This window comes from Falco peregrinus, chromosome 6, assembly GCF_023634155.1.
Source record: "Falco peregrinus isolate bFalPer1 chromosome 6, bFalPer1.pri, whole genome shotgun sequence".
Classification (NCBI taxonomy): Eukaryota; Metazoa; Chordata; class Aves; order Falconiformes; family Falconidae; genus Falco; species Falco peregrinus.
Window position 1 is genome coordinate 69,680,934 of NC_073726.1, and position 19,509 is coordinate 69,700,442.

A 19,509-nucleotide genomic window follows, 5' to 3' on the forward strand; every position below is an offset into this window, starting at 1 on the left:
AAGAGAAAATGAGGAAAAAAGTGTGCAAAAGAGGGGAGGATACCCGCCACCCCCGATGGAGGAGAGGAATGGGAACAAAGGCAACCCCAGGAGGAATGCAGCCTTGTCCAAAGCTTTGACATTGGGCAGAGAATTGGATGCATCATTCACATAAATCCTGGAGGGCAGGTCACCACCGGCCACTACAGGTGATGATCTCAGCTTGGTCATATGCTATTATCCTCATTTCTCCTTCTGACCTTGTCTGCCCTTGGGCATTATGTCTGGCTGGAAGAGGCTCCAAGAGACCCAGGAAAACCAGCAAGCTGGTGTGCTGAGCACACTGGCACACCACACAAACAGGACTCAGCTGCTACCTAAGAGGGGCCATGTGGCTGTTTAAGGCAGCTAACTGCCTGATGCACCACTAAGTGGAACAGCCTTTCTACAAAGAGTGCTTAAATTTATGCTAGATGTAATTACCTAACACAGAGGAGATCTAGGATTTACATACTGTCTCTTTCTCTCTCCCTCCCCTCTTTTCCTTAGCAATTCTTTCTTTTCTTCTTTGTCTGTGCTTTCTTTCACAAAGCCCAGGCTGTCCTCCCTTGCCCCTGATCTCATCAGAAGCACTAGGAAGTTGCCGATTTGCAAGAACTTGTAAGAGGTAGTGTATATTTAGTGTCTTGTTGACTCATTGCCTCAGGAGACCAAACAGAACAGCAGCAATAGAAACAGGGAATTATAAGAAACGGGTCATTGTGGGATTAACTGTATTAACGTTGAAAGGGATGGGGCTTTGACCTACCACTTCCTGTTAGTCACTTTACTAAGGGCAGTTTTGTTCAAAATAGGGGAAAAATTGAACTGGACTCCCCAGTGATGAGGCCGAAGTAACTCATGCAGGAAGGGAGCCAGAAGAGTTGTGGAGAGCCAGGCTTGTTGCTGTTTGCAAGAGAGAGAGTGAGTACTGCTGGGCACGGCTCCCAGGAATAGCCCTGGGCATGGAAGCAGTCCTCCTCTTCCTCTTCCATCTCCTGCTCATCCTCCAGCTATAGCCATAGCAGCTGGATGGTTTGTGTCAAGCTGTACAGGCAAGAAATCAGCTAGCTTGGGGAGTGCCTCTCCGCTGCCTCTGACAGCGACCATTTGGCCACCTCTTTCGGTATGCTGCTGTAGCTACCCACAGCCAGCTCTGCTGGTGGTTCTATTGTGAGCAAGATTTCAGTTTCTCCGCTGTGAGACCAGATGGAATTAATTTAAAATCATGAGAGAAATAGAACTCCCTCTATTGTCCCTCTAAATAACATAGCAGTTGTGAACACAGTCACCAGTGCCTGCCCCACCTGGTCCTGAAGATTGTAAATGAGATCCATCCATGAGCGAAGTAATGGTGCTTTTGTTTTCTTGCCAAAACTTATGCAAGGGGAAGAGCTGATGGGGAGGCAGGGAAGGAGCCAGTTCAGGCAGCTTTGAACATTGGCCAAAAAGAATGGTAAACTTAGGACAATTGCAACTGGTGCCTCAGCCTGCAGATGTGGCAGTGTGCTGACCAGCCTGGAGATGGACTGGTTTCTGGTGTGTACCTGGAGTGGTGTGAATGTGCAGGGGGAGAGGACACAGTCTGGGCACAGATGAGGCCATGTAAGCCTTGATGCCTCCCTGGGCTCCTGCAGCTGTCAAGGTGCCAAAGGCTTGCTGAGAATAAAAAATAGCCCAGAAGAGTCATGTCCCAGTAGCAGCTGTGAATTACCCCCAGTCCCCTACTGATATGCTCACTGGGAATAAAGAGTGTCCCTGTAAGGTGTTAGTGATTTCAACTGAAATCAAGGAGATCCTTGACACCTAAAGACTTTGATAGATCTGGCCCTTTGTGCAGAGTAACAATTGCCAATAAATTCACATCACAGTTTGTTTCATAGCATCTTTGGTTGGGCAGATGAGCCCTAGGCAATATACTGCCTGCCTGAAATGGAGGACTGTCCATCATTAGAAGACTTCCAAGAGCAGATTATACCTAAGCCCTTTCACAGTGACAGGCTGCAGCACAGACATGACTGTGCCTTGGGACAATACCTTTCCAGCCCTGTTTTCTTTTGTTAGGTTGGTTTTTTTGTTGTTGTTGTTCCCATCCTTTCTTTCAGTATTATTACTGGTAATTTCCACAGCAATCTACTAGTAGTGAGGAAGTAGAGGCCAATAGAGGCCATTACCTTTGTTGTAGACGTTGGTGGGAAGCTGGATATCACTGTATGTTGTGTTCACCAGCAGGTTATTGAAATGCTCATTTGGCTCCAAAATGAATTCATCTCCAAGATCCACGTAATTGTCATTTTCATCCTTCTCATTAATCAGGACAGAGTTATAGTAATCAAACTGTTGAAGATGACAATGAAAAAGAGAAAGGCAATAAGAGAGAATAAGACAATTACTAGTACTGCCTGAAAAAAGCCACTCTAATAAAAAAGGGACATCTGGAGAATTCAGGTTTCAAATAGGATCAAGACGAGCAGCAAACAAGAGCCATTACCAACTGAAAAGTGCTAAGCTGCCCAAATGGTGGTTTCTGCCCAGTTTCTTATTGTCAGGTGGCCGCGTGACTGAAAGTGTGATCATAACCAAGAGCAGAAGAGCTACCTGAGAGCAAAGGGACACAATAGCAGACTCCTGTGGTCCCTCAGAGCTATTTAAGCAACGAGCCAGGGAGGTGGAGTGTCTCACTGGGTCCGGCTCCCAGGTTTGCTACAGGACATGCAGATGCTGACCTTACTTGCCCTGTCTCTACAGCTGTTGTTTACTAGAGTTAACTCCTGATGCACATCCAGCCAGGATTATCCCCTCACTCTGTCACTCCAAGCAGCCGGCACTCGTCAAGAGCAAAGGATAGAGCAGAAGGTGCTCAAAGACAACACAGTTTTTTCCCTACAAAGGCCATCAGGCATTTAGCATCTACAGTCACTTTAGTATCTTCAGGACACTCTCCACCCTTGGGTAACAGATAATCTTCAGATGTGTTGGTTGACTTTATCCGAGGGCAGACGTTATTTAAAGATTTATGTTCAAGCACTAACCACACTCAAGGGGGTGTGAATTGTGGGTGTGAATACAGTCATGTACCCCAACTCACCCATGACCCTTACTCTGACTGCAGCTGACCCAGACAGCATGCCTGTAATGTGATTCTTAAATAAAGAGGTAGGAGAGGTGAAATTGGTATCTAGCTTGATTTCAAAAAGCATTTTCATTTCCACTCTTTCCTAGAGTGGAAAGATGTACTTGCAGGGGTAGCCTGCACTTCTGCTAAGACCTCTGCGCTTGTACTGTGGACAGCAGACTTCCTTCATCAGAGTTTTCACTCCAGTTCCCTTTACCAGCAATAATTCCGTAGCTTGGCTACAACAAACAGTTATTAACAGAGAGCCAATTATCCAAATTGCGTGGCAGCACCAAACTTTCACCTAATGGGAAGTCCTGGCGAGTGTGTGTCTGCAAGGGCAGAGAAAAGCTGGGAGATGTTGAGAAAGAGGGTGAGAAACTCAGCTCATTGGGATTAACGGTTTGCTGTGGGTATGGGTAACAACATCCTCCTCATTGCTCACACACTCAACTGTCAGCTCATTTTCCAGTCAAGTAACCCACAAAGCACCAGCTAATTTGTGCTAACACATCACATAATGACAGTGTTGTTGCAGTAAATGTAATGCCAATAACATCATGCAGCCCAATGTCTACCCAAATCCTTCGCCTCCCAGAGCCATAGGGACTGATCTCCTTGGTGTTACTAGGTTTGGGATCTGCCAAGGGAGTCTCTTTCTTCTACTAGTTTCTAGACAAGCTGAGCATCCTGAAGACAAGGAAACTCCTAACCTGTCCAGGAACCTGAGGTGGCTAAGTGCAGCTAAGCCTGCCTTTTGGCTAGTCTCTCTGAGGATGCGTGATATATTTTGTTACTGACTGGGATAAACTTACCTTCAGTGAGGAGTTGTACTCATGGTTCAGATCTGCATCTTCTGCTGCTTCCACCAACCTCTAATGCAAGCACACAGAAAGAAAGATGAGAGGGTGCTGTGGAAAGCCCCCCAGAAGCTCTTTCTGCTGTATCAGCCATTCACACATTTAGTGAAAAGACACACGACTGCCTCCTTCACCATAACGCAGAATCACGGGGCTATAAACTTCCCTCTTACTCTCCTTTTCTGCTGACTTGTCATTCTGCGCTGTAGCTTTACAGCTTGGAAGGTATATTCACAGCTATTTATTGCCAAGTATATTCACACCTACTTACTCCAGAGTCCCTACTAAACCCCCAAACAATCTTAGATATCACAGGACATATACAAAGAGAAACATGTCCATTTAGAGAAACAACAGCCAGAGATTTAATTTCATTTTCCATGGGCCCTTCCAAAAAGCCATGGGAAAGGCATTTCAGACCCAGCCTGTTGTCAGAATCTCATCAAAGGAAAAGGTCTTGTGGGAGTCTCAGTCTGGTATTGTTACCAAGACAAAGACCATGACTTTATTTTGTAAATGGCTTGGTGATGCTGCAGCCATTTATAAGCTCTTACCATTTATGGAAGGTAATATAATCAACTAGTATTCTCCACTGTGGTGCTTCAGGGCACTAATTCTCAACTGGTACAGACTGGGAAGGAATCCAGCCAAACATGCACATGTTTTCAGAGTTGCACAATCAGTGACAGTCTCAGCAAAACTACTTTTTGCTCCTTCACAAAGGATAAGGCAATCCAAACACTGGAAGAGTCTGGCTATGAATTTAATGTTATGGGCCAAAGCTCTGGGTCTGAATATGCCCACATTTCACTTTGAGATTCAAATGATGTGTTTCTGGATGACTTTTCCACATTAGACCTGTTAAACAGTCAAGGCTCTGTGACTACAGAAATATGCTTTTCATAGTGGGTAAATATAAGGGAATACGATAGAACCTTAGATGCAAGAAGTAAGAGGGGCCATAACGATTACCTGCTCTGATCTCCAACACAGCAACAGCTAAAGACTTCTTGTCACCTCCTCCACATTTCCCCATGTACACAGCTGGAAATCCAAGCGCCTTCCTTGTGGCTCATGTTCAGGGGCTACAGAAATTTCCCTTGAGCCACACACGCAGCTGAGACAAGCTACTAGTCTTCAATGGCCAGAGCGCAGGACGAAGTTTATTTTCACTTGTGAGAAATTTTTTTCTCTTTAAACAGCTCTTTTCTGCTAAAGGAGTGTTCCTTCCCTGATATTTATTCCTAGGCTTTGTTTTTATCTTATTTCCTACTTTGGGCTGAGGGAGAAGCCAGCGTTCCCTTGTCTGAACGCCCACATCCTCCCACCAGTGTCTACTTAAAGCTCAGAGTGAGCAGCCAGCTGCACCAGCAGGCATTTGGTTGGGCAAGGAAGTCCTCATGCAACCTCTGCACCCACACACTCCTGGTACAGGCAGGAGGCCTGCACTTACTGCGCCAGGGCTGACAGAAGAGGACTTCCTTCCCATAGCCCCTGTGGTCATACCTCAACGGCTTCGACCTTCCTACGGAGCATGCTTTCCATCTGCTCTGAGAACTTCTTCACCAGCTCCAAGCCATCCACCTCTTTGATCTTCAGAGTTGGCTCCACATCTTTGTACTTCTACCCAAAGGAAAGCAGAAAATCCTGCTGAGCAGGAGGCTTATAAGGAGAGGGGTCAATCTATTATTGTTAGCTGGGTATTGTCTTTGGTGAAGAAAGATGTGTTGAAAGAACTGGTCTCATTTATCGCCTTCTCCCATCTTTGTCTTTCCTCCCTTTTCACACCATAGTTCGGGTGTGTGCAGATCACTGGCCATAACACAAAACATTTTGACTGAGCAACTGATCCAGTTGTGAACCTGTGGCTGTTGAAAACAGCAATGTACCTGAAGCTACAAGTAAGTGAGAAGCAGAATGCTGCCTTGGAAAAATACACATTGTACGTACATCCGTAGTAACATTATACAGGTGATCCTCCCTCTCTGCTCTGCCCTGGTGAGGTTGCACCTGGAGTGCTGTGTCCAGTTCTGGGCTCCCCAGTTCAAGAGAGACAGGGAACTGCTGGAAAGGGTCCAGCAGAGAGCTATGGAGATGACTGGGAGACTGGAGCATCCCCTTTATGAGGGAAGTCTGAGAGAGCTGGGCCTGCGTAGCCTAGAAAAGAAAAGGCTGAGAGGGGATCTTATCAGTGTATACAACTATCTTAAGGTTGGGTGTCAAGAGGATGGGGCCAGGCTCTTTTCAGTGGTGCCCAGTGACAGGACAAGGGGCAACGGGCCCAAACTTCAACACGGGAAGTTCCATCTGAACATGAGGAAAAACTTCTTTACTTTGGGGGTGACAGAGCACTGGTACAGGCTGCCCAGTCTTCTTTTTTGGAGACATTCAAAACCCACCTGGACATGATTCTGTGGAACCTGCTTTACAAGAACCCACTTTAGCAGGGGGTTGGACTAGATGATCCCCAGAGGTCCCTTCCAACCCTGACCATTCTGTGATTGTATGCATCACATACCTGAAATTTGCTTAAGCCAGAGGGAAGTCAAGCTGTATGAAGCTGTATGCTGTCATGACATTGCCTCCTATGTCACGTGTGCTCTGGGGCACTAGTGGAGAGATGTCATGCTAGTGCATGTCCTGTCCTCCCACCGTGACACCTTACCTGTAGGGTAACTTGTCAGGTCTGCAGCAGGAAGGGTCTGCTCAGCGCTTAGGTGGGAGACAGCCAAAGGAAAGGTCAGCAAGACAGTTATGATGCTACTTATTCAGCATGCATGAGCATGCTTTAGACTAAGAGCACCACAGAGACGATTCCCAGAAACTAGGAATTACGAGCATGGCTGCTTAGGGATTCCTCCACTGAGAGAGATGCCATAATGAGGAGTGTCTGGATCTGACAGCCTTAGAGATACCAGTTTCTTCTGGCTACATTTCATATAATCTAGGCATTAAAAATCTGAGAGTACTCCCAAACTGGGTAACTGTTATCTACTTCCCTCTATCAGCCCTTTCAAGACTGGATACAACAGCCTTTATTTCTTCTTTTCAAAAAATCCCAAAGCTAACAGAGATAGGCAGAAAGACAGAGTAAAAAAAAAAACAAACTGCAGAAGGTTGCAATAGCATTAACCTCGTTCAGAAAAGACAGACCCTTATCTCCCCAGCAATGGGGAAACACGAAGGCAACTGATTGAATTTCCCTGGTCCCTCATCATCATTTCTCTCTGCAGTGTATACACATCCCCTCCATCTTCATGTTTATTAGCATCATAACAGCAATCTCAGCCAGAACTGGACTTCTTACGCTGATATAAAATGAGGTGGTGGAAAGGGTAAGAGGATGGCAGAAGCTTTAGTGGCACTTCTGAATTAGAAGAAGGTGGGGGCGCAGGAGTGGGTGGGGAGAGGATTTTGCGTGTCTTTAGAGTGAGTGAGTGAGGCTCCTTTTGTTCAAAAGAAACTCATTGACCATCCGGGAGGGCAGCTGAGCACAGACGGAGTAAGAAATGCCTTGAGGATGGGGCAGGCTGAGGAGGTCAGACAGAAATAGCAGCATCATCCAGCCTGCGGCAGGCATAGCGGGGAGGCTGCTTGCTCTGTCTGGCGTGATTAACAGCGAGGGTTTTACTGGATTAAAAATGCGAGGCCTCGCATCCCCTCTGCTGCGTCTGGGTAGCTGGGGCGGGCAGGGGAGGAGGAGAGGGAGGAAGAGGAGGAGGAGATCGGGTTGAGCATGAAGGTTAGTGTAACCATGCTGCCAAAAGAGGGATGCGCAACAGCAACCCCCCAACTGAAGTCCCTGGCTGCTGACGAGACTGCAGCGCACATCCCAGCTGGTGCCTGTCCCATTTAACTCCATGTCATGCTTTCATCAGGAGGGAAGGGATCTCTGCCAGGCTAGGCTTTAATCAGGCCCTCCTCGGGGGGAGGAGGGTAATCTCTCCCAGTAAAGCTAGTGAAGGGGGGGACCACATCAGCACAGGCAAGCAGGCGCTTTACAAAGTGACCTGCTGTCAATTACCTTGGGTCACATCTTGAATTAAAAAGAACAGGGCTCTTTACCTCTCAATTATTTTTTAATGTGCTTTTGACACATTGACAAGTAGATGTTAATAGGGTATAAGTAACCATGAGCGATCATGAGCAGTCTGCTAATACCGAACACACATCTCAGACCAAGGAACTAGCCAGAGCTGGGAAGAGAAAAAAAAACCAACAGAAAAAGACCCCAAACCACCAAACAAATAACCCAAAAAACTTTCTGCATTTTCAGTTGGCTGTGAGGAATACACCAGGTTTGAGTTCAGATCCCCTTTTAGCTTTTTCCTACAAACAATCCAGCAAACCATTCTGTATCTGTATTCCTACCACTAAAATTTCCTGCTACTAATGAATTTTCACGGCAAGAGTTCCTAAAGGCAGGCAACAGAGTGGTTAGTACCTGTGATTTCAATACTGTTACCAGACACCGTGGCTGAAAGTACGCAGCATATGTCAACACAGGTGCTTATAGGCAACCAAGATTAACCTGCCCAACGTGAGTTTAGGGTTCAGGTCATCAGATCATTATGATTTACAGAACAGGAATCAGCGACAGGCTTAGGAGAACTGGCTGAAAGGATCTGATGTTGAAAAGGGGCCACATTGTTAACTCTCATCTAACAGAAAATCTTTTCACATTCATCTAGTACTTAGTATTCCCTTAAAACAGCAGGAGCAATTAATTAAGATTCGCCTTCTGCAGTGATGGGGGTGGTGATTTAAGAGTAGAATATCCAGGATCCAGTATCCTAAATTTTATCTGTGAATAGAGATATGTCACCAAATATATTTTCTTGGTCCCAACTCCCTGAAACTTGGCCCATTGAAGTACACAGTGTTGCATTACTCACTGCTAGTGAAGTTATATTAAGAGTGTGAAAGACATTCCTTTCATCTTCACCTAGGAAAATGTCTTGACTGCACTTCTTGAATTTGTCTGTTCTTTGCTATGTAGTTATTTGTATTGTCTTCTAGCAATTACATAGCTGGAACCAAGCCCTGCTGTCCTTTCTCAGCCCTATCCACCACGGAAGACAATGGGCACCTCAGCTACAGAAGGAAGCAGGAGGCAATTCTCAGAAATACTTATGAGTCGTTAACACAGTAGGAGAAAAATCAGGTTTTGGGCCTGCTGAAGATGGTGGTGTTTCTGTCACTTGAAGGCAAGCCCTGAGAAGCACAGAACCACCATGGTATCCTCCTGGCATGGCTGTCATTGGTGGTCCCAGGTCTTTGGTGGCTGCCAGGCTAACTGCAGCAGCACAACTGTGACAAACAGACCGAATAAGCCACAGGCTGAAACCTTCTGTTCCTTAGCTCTGGACAGATGCTACTGCCCTCCCCCTATTCAGCCTTTTGCATTGTCTCTTTACTCCAGCAGTATTGCCCTCAGCTGTCCTAGACCCCAGCCAGCATTTTAATACAGACCCATTATCTGAGCCAGGTTTAAGTGTGCAAGCTTATCTTAAACCCTGCTGCATAATAGTCAAGAGAATAGAATGAATGCTTCGGCCATCAAACCAAAGCCACTCTTCAGCTTTTGCTACCTCTGTGAGGTTTGATTTGACGATATCCTGACTGCCTGGGACTTTCTCAAAGCTCTCTGATCCAGGGTAAGAACCTGCCCTTGTGGATTCAAGAGATGTCTTATTCGTTCACCAGGTCTCTGGGAACAATAAAACCTGGTAAGAAATTGACTGGGTTTGCAACATGTCCTGGTTTCAGCTGGGATAGAGTTAATTTTCTTCTTAGTAGCTGGTGCAGTGCTGTGTTTTTGGATTTGGTGTGAGAATGATGTTGGTAACAGATGTTTTTAGTTGCTGCTGGGTAATGTTTATACTAACTCAAGGGCTTTTCAGTTTCTCAGGCCCTGCCAGCAAAAAGGCTGGAGGGATACAAGAAACTGGGAGGGGACACAGCCAGGGCAGCTGACCTAAACTAGCCAAAGGGATATTCCATACCACAGAATGTCATGCTCGGTATATAAAGCTGGAGGGAGTTGGCTGACACCTGCCAATTGCTGCTCAGGGACTGGCTGGGCATCGGTCAGCAGGTGGTGAGGGACTGTATAGTGCATCACTTGTTCCCTTTGTCCCTTCCCTTTGGATTTTATTCCTCTCCCTTTCTCCCTCCTTTTCATGATAATAATATTTGTTACTATTATAACCTTTTTCTCTCCTCTTTTATTTTATTCTAATGATGAAATTGTCTTTATCTCAACCCTCGAGTTTTACCTTCCTTCCCAATTCTCCCCCCCGTCCCTCTGTCGGGGGTGGTGGAAATGCACGAGTGAGTGGCTTTGTGGTACTCAGTTGCTGGCTGGGGTTAAACCACAACACAGCATGGTAATATGGTTCTTCTAGGGGAAACAAACAAAAACCAAGAAGAAAACCAAACAAACTCAAAGCCACAAAAGGAAGTTTATGCTAAATATTAAAGAGAAGGTTTACATGGAAAATATTCAGTAACAAAGCAACAATATCTAGTTACTTCGAGTCTATTAGGCACAAGGGAGACATGAAGTAAAATACGAAAGGTGCCATTATCTCTCAGTTTGTATTTCCTTGAAGGCAAAATACACATCGACTCAAATAAGCACCAAGGAAAGAACTGTCTGGGCCCCTTCTGCTGGTCTGTACTTACTCATGCCCACAGAGAAGTATTTCATGTGAAAAAGAGGCGATGGCCCAAAAAGAGAAAGGTGTCTGGGGAGCAGATGTGTTTGGATTTCCAGACGTCAGTGTATCTGGCTCCCCAGGCCTGACTCGTCTGCAGGCTGCACCAGTGTGGTGATCTACATAAAGCTATTTCGGGTCTGCCAAGGTGCATCTCATGGGGCATGAAAATGTTGCCTGTTAGTAAAAGCTTTGTCTTCATCCTCCTGCAGCTGTCCTGCAGCAGCACTGTCAGGGATGCAGGGGAAGCCTTCCAGGATGGTCCCTGTTTTTGAGATTTGTGAGAAGGTGTCTGACCCAATGCTTGCTAAAGAAATGGAGGCCAAGAGAAGTACTGAAGAAGTGGGTGCTGGGCTGGTCCTCCTCTGTTTCCTTAGTCCCAGGGAAATAAGGGGAAATGAAAAAGCTCAAGAAGTGGGATCTGAGGGTTAAAAGGTAAACCTGAGCTCTTTAAACTGCTTAAGTAAAGTTAAGACAGGGCAGGACATGCATTTAGAAGATGACTCTTTACTGGAGTGTTAACAGAGCAAGGTTGGATCAAGCTCATCTGTACCCCCTTATACAGTGGTGATAGTGACTCACTGAAGGACATTTTCCCTCTTGAGTCATGGGTGACACTGTCCCCCACTCAGGTGTGTCCAAAGGCTGTGCAAAGCATGATCAGTCTGTGCTGCATCCAGGCCTTGACACATGCAAGGGCAAACCAGACACCTTCCCCTCCCCAGGAACAAAACCATGTGGATGTGGACTGGGGCAGGCAAGTGCAATTATTCTATAAGGCTGTCAGACCGCCACGGAAACATAGCTCTGCCTTAACTCCCCATGACATGAATGCTAGATTGAATCTGGTTACATTCAGGCTTCTTTTTAATCAGAAATTATTTTTCTTTGTTTCCAGTGAATTAAACCAAAAGCTGATTTTTTTTCAGGTTCTGGTTGCCATGACTCTCATTTTTAGTGGCACTACACTAGCATCTGCAGGTCTCATATAACCCCTGCCCCAGAGAGATCAAGATCCCGAGAGACAAAACATGTAGTGTGGACAGAAGAACGTGAAATGATCTGGTGCAAGATCTCCAGAGGGCCAACACGGCACAGCTGTCTTGACATCCACCTCAGCGCCACATCTGCTATCCTTGGCCTTCATTGTTAACTTTCACAACACTGGTGTTTTCAATCTAACCCATGTTCTCCCTAGTCCCGCTGGCTTTTGGACCTTAAGGAACATGAACTCCCTTAATCCACTAGTAGAAACAGCCACAGAAGCAGTGCAAGTTGCCTGTGTTGAAGCACCCCTATACAGCATCAGGCAGAGATACCTGATGGTCAAATAACCCCAGTCTATCTCCTGCCCACTGGAGCTCCAGCACTCACCAGAGGTGCCTTAGCATGACACTTTGCCTCTGGCAGTTATTGCTTGAGGACTCTGTGGAAGAATAGACAATGCAGAAACGTCATCAAAACTGGTAAAAGCCAAACTTTTGCCTGCATGTATGCAGCCCACCACAGCTGCCTCATGAAGTATCTGTATCAGGGCTGACAGTTTTTTATTGCATGGTGGCACATTCCTCCTAAGAAGCGCTGATGATCAGTATAGACCTTTATGATGGATGCTGAAGGCTTTTCTTGGCCAAGCCTAGCGAAGGTGATGCTGCAGGAGATGCTCCCTTAGTCATGACAGAAAACAGCACTGTGAGGGGAGGGAAACTGAGGGCTCAGCAGCAAGGCAAGGCAGATGATACCCAGATCCTTTTGTTTGCACTGGTATATGGATGTTACTACTAATACGAGGACAGAAATTGGACACCCAGAAGGCCTGAGAGGCAATGCATGTCTTGTGTTGAGAAGAACCAGAGAAAGAGTAAAGAAAAGGAACTGGACAGCCACATGAGGTAGAGGGGCAAGTGCACCCCTTCAGATGCACTCAGCAGCCACCAGGCCCCTTGAGCAGTACTTAGGGGGTGCTGATCCACACAACCCTGCTGCTGCAATGCAGAGTTCTTCAAGCTTGAAAGAGAAGCAGCCATTCACCTCTGACTTCAGGAATCAAGGTAACGGGGCAACTTTTCTACAGCTGCAAATAGGACCATTTATTTAAAGCCCCTGGAGCTACACCCTTTCATGCTGTTAGAGTTCAGTGCAACAGTGCCTATCGTTTGATGACCAGGCCACGCAGAGCTCTGCACCTCTGAAGGATCACAACTTCCAGAGCACCTGCCTCAGAGACCCTGTTCAAAGCGGAATGTTAAAGGCACAGTTGGAAGAATTTATTTGTGACTGGAAGGAGACAGATGAGGAAGCAGAAAGGAGCAAGAGTGCCAGCTGGAGAGCTGCAGGAGGGGATGACGGGGGTGACAATGAGCAGGTGAGTGATGAGAAGGAGGAGAGGGACTGATATGCACTTAGAAAGTGAGGGGAAACTTGAGGAGTACTGTTAAAAAGTATTTTTTTAAAATGGGACAATTTAGGTGGTGTTTGGTCATGCTAATGAGAGCAGGAAAGGCATTAGATGGATCCCCCTCCCCAGTTCATGGAGAATGGCCACAGGGCATCACTGTACTTATGGGTATGAACCTGCACGGTTTTGAAGGTTAGTTGGAGACCTGCGTATTTTGCTTTTTTCCACCCCAGGGGGAAACCTTGAAGGGCTACGTAAGGAGATGACCCGCAGCTTTTGCCTACCTTCTGCAACAGGAGAGAGCCTGAATACTTAGTCACAACAGAGTACAGCTCCCCACTGAAGGCATCTGCCCAAGACTTCACACTAGAAAGAGGGAAAAAAAAGAAAATCAGTGTTAATAATTCAAAGTCAGCAGAACTGCTTACTTCTTCAGACAGGGAAAAACTCCATCTTCCTGAGTACAAAACCCTTCCACCTGCCCTGTATTTCTCTAAGCCACTGCAGGGACAATGGCAGTGCTTCCTCCCCAGACTGCTAGCCAGACAAACGGTAAGGCAGGAGGCAAGCACTGCTCTTAGACACCCTGTCCAGGACACTGGACAACAAGGAGAAACACTGGGTTCTGCTGGTCTCAATCACTATGTTTTGACTCGGAGTGGAATTTGTCTTGCCTAACTTTAGAGGTACAAAAGTTGTACATTTGGTCTTAGATTATCATCTGGTTTCCTCTACTGTTAGCAAAGTGAAATAAATAGCTCTCTGCAGACATCTATTTGTCTTCACTGACTGCAGACGGAGCCTGGGGTGAAGGACTAGACACCTAATGTCAAGATTGCTGAGGAGAAATAAGTGTCAGACCTGAACAAAGTTGTCAAGATTCACCCCTTGCCTTCAGTTCCTAGAGCTGCGTGGGGCAGAGACTAACAAGCCAGACGAATTCACTGCTCTCAGTGGAGATGTTATGGCTTGATAACACCAGAGTAGATTATGCACCTCATCATTGTAAAACACTACTCGCATTTGTGCCATCCTGTAAATAATTGATGATAGCAATACCACATGGAGAACATAAGGATGTTGAAGAGCAGCCTGAACAGTGAGCCATCCAAATCAAAATAGATGGCTCTCATAACTGACAGAGCACTTCATCAGAAATCTGTTACATGATTCACATTAGGCAGTTCCACCTACATGCAGTTCCTTCTACAAGGATTAATTTAGGAGAGATTTATTTAATGGAATAAATGGTTTTCTTCACTTACCAAAATACACTACTTATTTATGGGGTGCAGAATCTTACCTATGGCTTCCAGTAGATTTCTTCCAGCCCTAACAGACTTCAGGGCCTAATTTCTCAGTGCATTGCACCAGTTTTGTAGCAGAATAATACACCACATACTGCTGAGCTCTGGAGTAAAGCCAGCACAGCAATGGTGGAATAATCACAACAGCTAACTTTAGCCTAGGAAAGCCTGTTTAGGGCCCCCTCTTGCAAACAGGGACAGATAGGCAGCTATAGCAGATGATTTGGAGCATACATAAGGCTTCTGCTCCTAACTGTACCTCTCTCCACTGTCCATACAAGGAGTGTAATGAAAGAGTAGGTGCCTTTGTTAATCACTGCTTAATTGACAACAGGGCATCCATTTCTAACCACTGAGTGTGATCTAGCACCAGTTGAATGCAATAAGAATGAGATTTCCTCTTTCTCTCTCTCTCTTTTTTTTTTTTTTTTTTCCTGGGGGGGGGGGGGGGGCGGTGTTTTGTTGGGTTTTTTTTGGCCATTGTGCTCTGCATTCTATTTTGACAGCCAGAGCTTTTATCTTTACTTTTCATTCTTAGAGAAGAAAGAATGTAGTTATTTGCTAGGAGACCAGGATTTATTGCCCCATATCGAAGTTGTTCTAGCAAGCCTAGAATAAAAGAGGAAACCAGAAACAGGAACCCCATGGGATGCTTGCCTGTTTGTTGTAGTGACTAACACATTCCCTGAGGTATGAGGATCAACATTTAACTCAATGCCCATCTGCTGCTGCTGGTTTTCTGACTTTTATGTACGAGATGATTTGTGCTGATATTAACTAATATTCTCCAGTCTCCTCACCTTTTACTGTAGAAAGTGAGAACCTAAACATGAAGTTTGGGATAGTAATTTTAGCAGGGAGGTTTATGTTTACCCCATTTTCCTCCCTTAGAAATGAGGTGCACATGATCTCGCTCTTTCTGTTTTGTGTCGTGTCCATGGCCATGTGTGCGCTCCTGTTCCTTCCAGCACTCATCATTTTTCAACACAGCAGGGTGGAAGATTCTTTGATATTAATTTCTAACCAGTGGGTGTGGCTGGGCAGCTTCTGCAGAAAGATGCTCTTATTGAGGTAAAAGGTCCTCGGTACTAACTTAGCAACCATCAGTCAGCAGAGAAGCCAGCCACAGGCAGCTTCACAGAAGCCCCAGCCCTGCTGCTTGTAGATCTGCTCATTTGTGTAGTCCTTAAATCCAGCATGACTTGGGATTCTCCGCTTTCATAAAAACAGGAAGAAAGAAGGTGGGTTTTTAGCCTTTGAGGCTGTGGCAAAAGAAGCTGAAATGTATGAATGCTGAAACTTCCAGTAACAGCTGAAGTCAACGAAAGAAAAGGTCGGGGCTTGTGTAATTTTGCAATTGCTATGTGGGTGCCCTGTGTGTCAGGCGCTCCCCTGGGAGGGCTCTCCCAGCCCGCCTGGGGCAGCAGCTGCTCCAGCTTGGCAGTGGACATCTCTGCTGGTCTGAAATCAGAGGAGGAAGGAGGCACAGAGGAAGGGGGAGCAGAGAGAAGGCCAGAGGCTCGCATCTTTGGAGTGCTGGTTGGAAAGTTAGGGGGCACAGAAAGGTCCTGAAGCCCTGTGTGACAGGGCTGAGGAGCGGGTAATTAAAAATACATGGTGGCGTTTCAGGGAAGTTGAAAAGAAGGCAGGTGAAGAGGCAGAAACACACTGTCATTTGCATATTTAAAAGACAATTTTTTGCCAGGGAAGGGAGTGACCTTAGAGTACTGGGAAATTAAGGGCAGCCTGCCGAATTTAAATAGGTTTCCTTCTTTTCTTTGTAAACAAGTGAGAGAAAAGATCAGCCTAAAATTCATCAGGTTGCAGAGAAATTTCATCTAAGGTTGCTGGCTTTGTGAACTTAGAAACAGATGTACAGAGGCAATAGGGACAGCCTGAAGAGGCTCCTCTTCACCTCTCCCACCATCATTTCCTGATGGTTCCAGTACCCCAGGAAGCAAAGGCCGAGCAGCCATTCCCAAATCCTCACTATCCTCACAGCTGCAAGCGCTCCTGCCTGTGCCATGGCTAGCTGATGAGAAGAGTGGTGGCCAGGAGGGAGGAGGAGGTAGTTTTCATGCTGAACTTGCCCCCCAGAAGCATTGCTAGTAACTGATTGAGCAGATTTTTGCACCAGTGGGTTAAAGCTGAGTGAGCTTTGCAAAGACGTGAATGAGGGTGGCGATGAACTGGGCATGGTGCAGCAAAGCCAGACATGACTTGGGGAGCAGCTCAGCCTCACCTGGCCTTGTGTCACTTAACTGTAATTGAACCCAGCTGGTGTTTCAAAGGCTGGTCCCACAGGATGTCCCACAGGCACTCCCAGAATATCCCTGTGTAATCTATGGAGCAGGTCCCTTTTCTTCTGATTTACTCCCTTTGGTCCTCTGGCCAATGTATTCTTCTACTGAAATTTCATTTCAAAAGGGCAGCTTTTGAGTTTTAGTTAAATTCATGAATGGATTTGAAACATCAAGGTTCAATTCAGCTGTTGGTCTGGTTTTGGTACCAGGGGAGAAAAGTGGGTTTTTTATTGTTTATTCTTCATTCTTGCACATGACAAAGTTCCAAATTGTGCAAAGTGACGTAACTCTTTTCTCAGTAGCAAAGGGCTATCACATTATAACCAAACACATCAGAAAAGGATTTGGTCAGAGATTGCCTGCCTGTAATCCCTGCACTTGCATGCAGTGGTGAAAACAGCAGAAAGGACAGGCTGGCTTCTTAATGCCACAGATGTCAAGGCCAAAAGGTATTTCTGTGCAGTATTTACACTGGGCATGGAAAGTTGATTTTTATTTTGTGTGGTTTGAAATTATCACGTCAGATTTTATGCTGTGAAACTTCTGTGTCCTTTTTGTGAAACCCAAATCAGAAGCATTTTCCTGAGGAAGGGCTTGATAGTGCAGCCAAGAATAAAAAAACGGGTGGCAAAGTTTCCTGAGACCCTGCTGGATAAAGTCAGCACAACTCTTGGTAGTCATGTGGGCTGTAATGGTGAGCACATCTGCAAGGGTCTTATTGGCAATTTTTGAATGTATAACATTTTTTCAATCTCAGGAAAGGGCTTGAGCTGACTTCAGTTGATGTATCAGACATATCTCCTGCTGAAACTGAATGGCAGTGTTGTCTTTTCTCCAGACCAAGCCACTGTCCTGCATAGACAGCTCCAGAGAATCTGCCTCACAACAACTTTTACCAACTGTGGTGCTGACATTTTTACTCCTTAAAGAATTTAACTTGACTAAATCAGCTTAACAAGGTGAAGTTTTTATAAACTAGGTTTGCTGAGAGCTGTTAGCCTGCTGGTCAGCTGCTTGGAGATGCCACGCTGCTCGTGGGGAGCTTTCCAGTAGTGCCCATGCCAGAGGAGCTGCTCGTGCAGAGCAACACGCACATGGGCACGGGTGCCCTGCAAACCCACATCCAAAAAGGTGCATCAAGATTCCCTGCATGTGCACTAGCACTTGAACCCAAATGCAGTGCATGCACAAAACGTGGCTGTGCTTTGTATTGCAGGTCACCTTTTCATTCCTATGCTCCAGAGCTCTGGGAAGGGCTATTACGCCCTGTGTAGTGAGGTGGAGCAGGAACAAGCAAGCAAAGGCGCTGTGGCCTCTTTCCCCTATCTCGCCGCCCCCACCAACATCCCCTGGTGTCCACACACATGAATAAATGTGTGTGTGTATTACCCAGGCTGTGTATGTGCACACCAAGGCTTTTTTTCAGCCATCAGTGTACCAGTAAGGGATCAGAGCTCTGGAGCTGCAAACCTTGCACTGCACAATCTGGATCTCATGTGTGTTGAAGAGATGCACCTTTGTTTGCTCAAACACCCCGTGTGTATGCCTCCCACTGCCAGATCCTGATGAGTGCTAAGCATCCCTGGGGTGTCCCTAGTGCCAGCAGTGTCTGCTGGAGCCACTCTGCTAAACTGGAGAGCTGCTAACCTGAGGCTGCTTACATCTGCCTCCATGGCTGAATCTCCACAAGTTGCATCAGTGATGGGGTTTTATGAACATGTCTTTAAATTGGTTTTGCCTTCTGCTACCCAGTGCATTAAGCAGAGCATTAATAGATGTCAAAGTGCTTAAATAAAAGAGTATCATTGCTATGCTTGATGAACAGGGAAAATGAGGCATTGCATCCACTCTGGTCCTGGGAACAGAATTTGTGGCTCCCATGCCCATGTCCTCTCCCAGCAGCCATTGCCACTATCATAAGGGAATGTCACCTGCCCTGCAATGACGTGCCCCTCCAGAGGAGCCTGCACCCGCAGTGCCTGCCACCACTGGGGAGGCACTCCCACCCACGTGCCCATGGCATTGCCCACTTCACAGCACAAATGCCCCACGCAGAGAGAGGGAAATACTTACATCTCCAGTGGGATCTTCGTCTGGGCCCTGGCAGAGGGCAGGAGGCAGAAGAGCCAAAGCGTCATCCATGGGAAAGCCCAGGGCCCCATCCTCCACGTGCCAACCATCAGCAAGGGGACCGGCCGGTGGGGTGCGGGGGTTCTCTGCCCTTCCTGCTGCCCCGGGGGGGGTCCCACACAGCCCCTGCCATGCTGCTGGGCTGGGCACTCTGCCGCTGTGGGGCCGAGCCCCGGGTGACCCCGGTTGCCTGTGCCCCAGGAACGTTGCTTCTGCTGCCGGGTGCTGTCAGGGCTCTCCAGTGCAGGGCGGGCGGCCAAAAACCTGCCGCAGACCCTTGCCGGTGGGCACCCACGGGTGCAGTGTGTCTCCGTGCCCCGAGGAGCAGCCGTGCCGGGAGGGAGCTCCGTGCCGGGAGCCGCAGCAGCTACGTAATCCCCCGCCAGCCCCTTAATCCCCTCGCCAAGCAGCAGCGGCCACAGATTTAGGGAAGTGGAGTGGGATAAAATCACCCAGGATTACTCTGATTCCTGAAGACAGGTCTTGGCTTCTCCAGCCAGAGATCAGGCCATGCCTGCTTTAAAGGGGGCGCATCCACACCCTTGAAATTTCCCCCCCACCCCTGACCTTTGATCTCCGTGAGCAGAGCCCCCCTGCCGCGCTGCAGGACACCAGTGGGTTGCTCCTGCAGGTGGCCCCAGCACCATCACCTCCCCTCT

The 19,509-nt window shown here is 47.0% G+C and overlaps 1 protein-coding gene and 1 long non-coding RNA gene across 3 annotated transcripts in view; one reads left to right on the top strand and one right to left on the bottom strand.

The window, feature by feature from the left end:
* Positions 1-19,250, bottom strand: part of CACNA2D4 (calcium voltage-gated channel auxiliary subunit alpha2delta 4) — a 131,332-nt gene extending 112,082 nt beyond the window's left edge. Inside the window, exons 1-5 of one of the 2 annotated variants that reach the window (XM_027792998.2) lie at positions 18,794-19,248; positions 13,395-13,476; positions 5,500-5,616; positions 3,949-4,008; positions 2,193-2,355 (exon numbers count right to left, since the gene is read on the bottom strand). In XM_027792998.2, coding sequence (XP_027648799.2) covers positions 2,193-2,355; positions 3,949-4,008; positions 5,500-5,616; positions 13,395-13,476; positions 18,794-18,900 — 529 coding nt within the window. In that variant the 5' untranslated portion in view covers positions 18,901-19,248. Of the gene's footprint in view, positions 1-2,192; positions 2,356-3,948; positions 4,009-5,499; positions 5,617-13,394; positions 13,477-18,793 lie in introns of both variants that reach the window. The other variant, XM_027793002.2, reaches the window with a different exon arrangement.
* On the top strand, positions 9-13,479 carry LOC129784663 (uncharacterized). The gene is made up of 3 exons (XR_008747675.1): positions 9-188; positions 11,642-13,077; positions 13,344-13,479. It is a non-coding gene; the product is annotated as an uncharacterized LOC129784663 (long non-coding RNA).
* Positions 19,251-19,509: the final 259 nt, after the last annotated feature.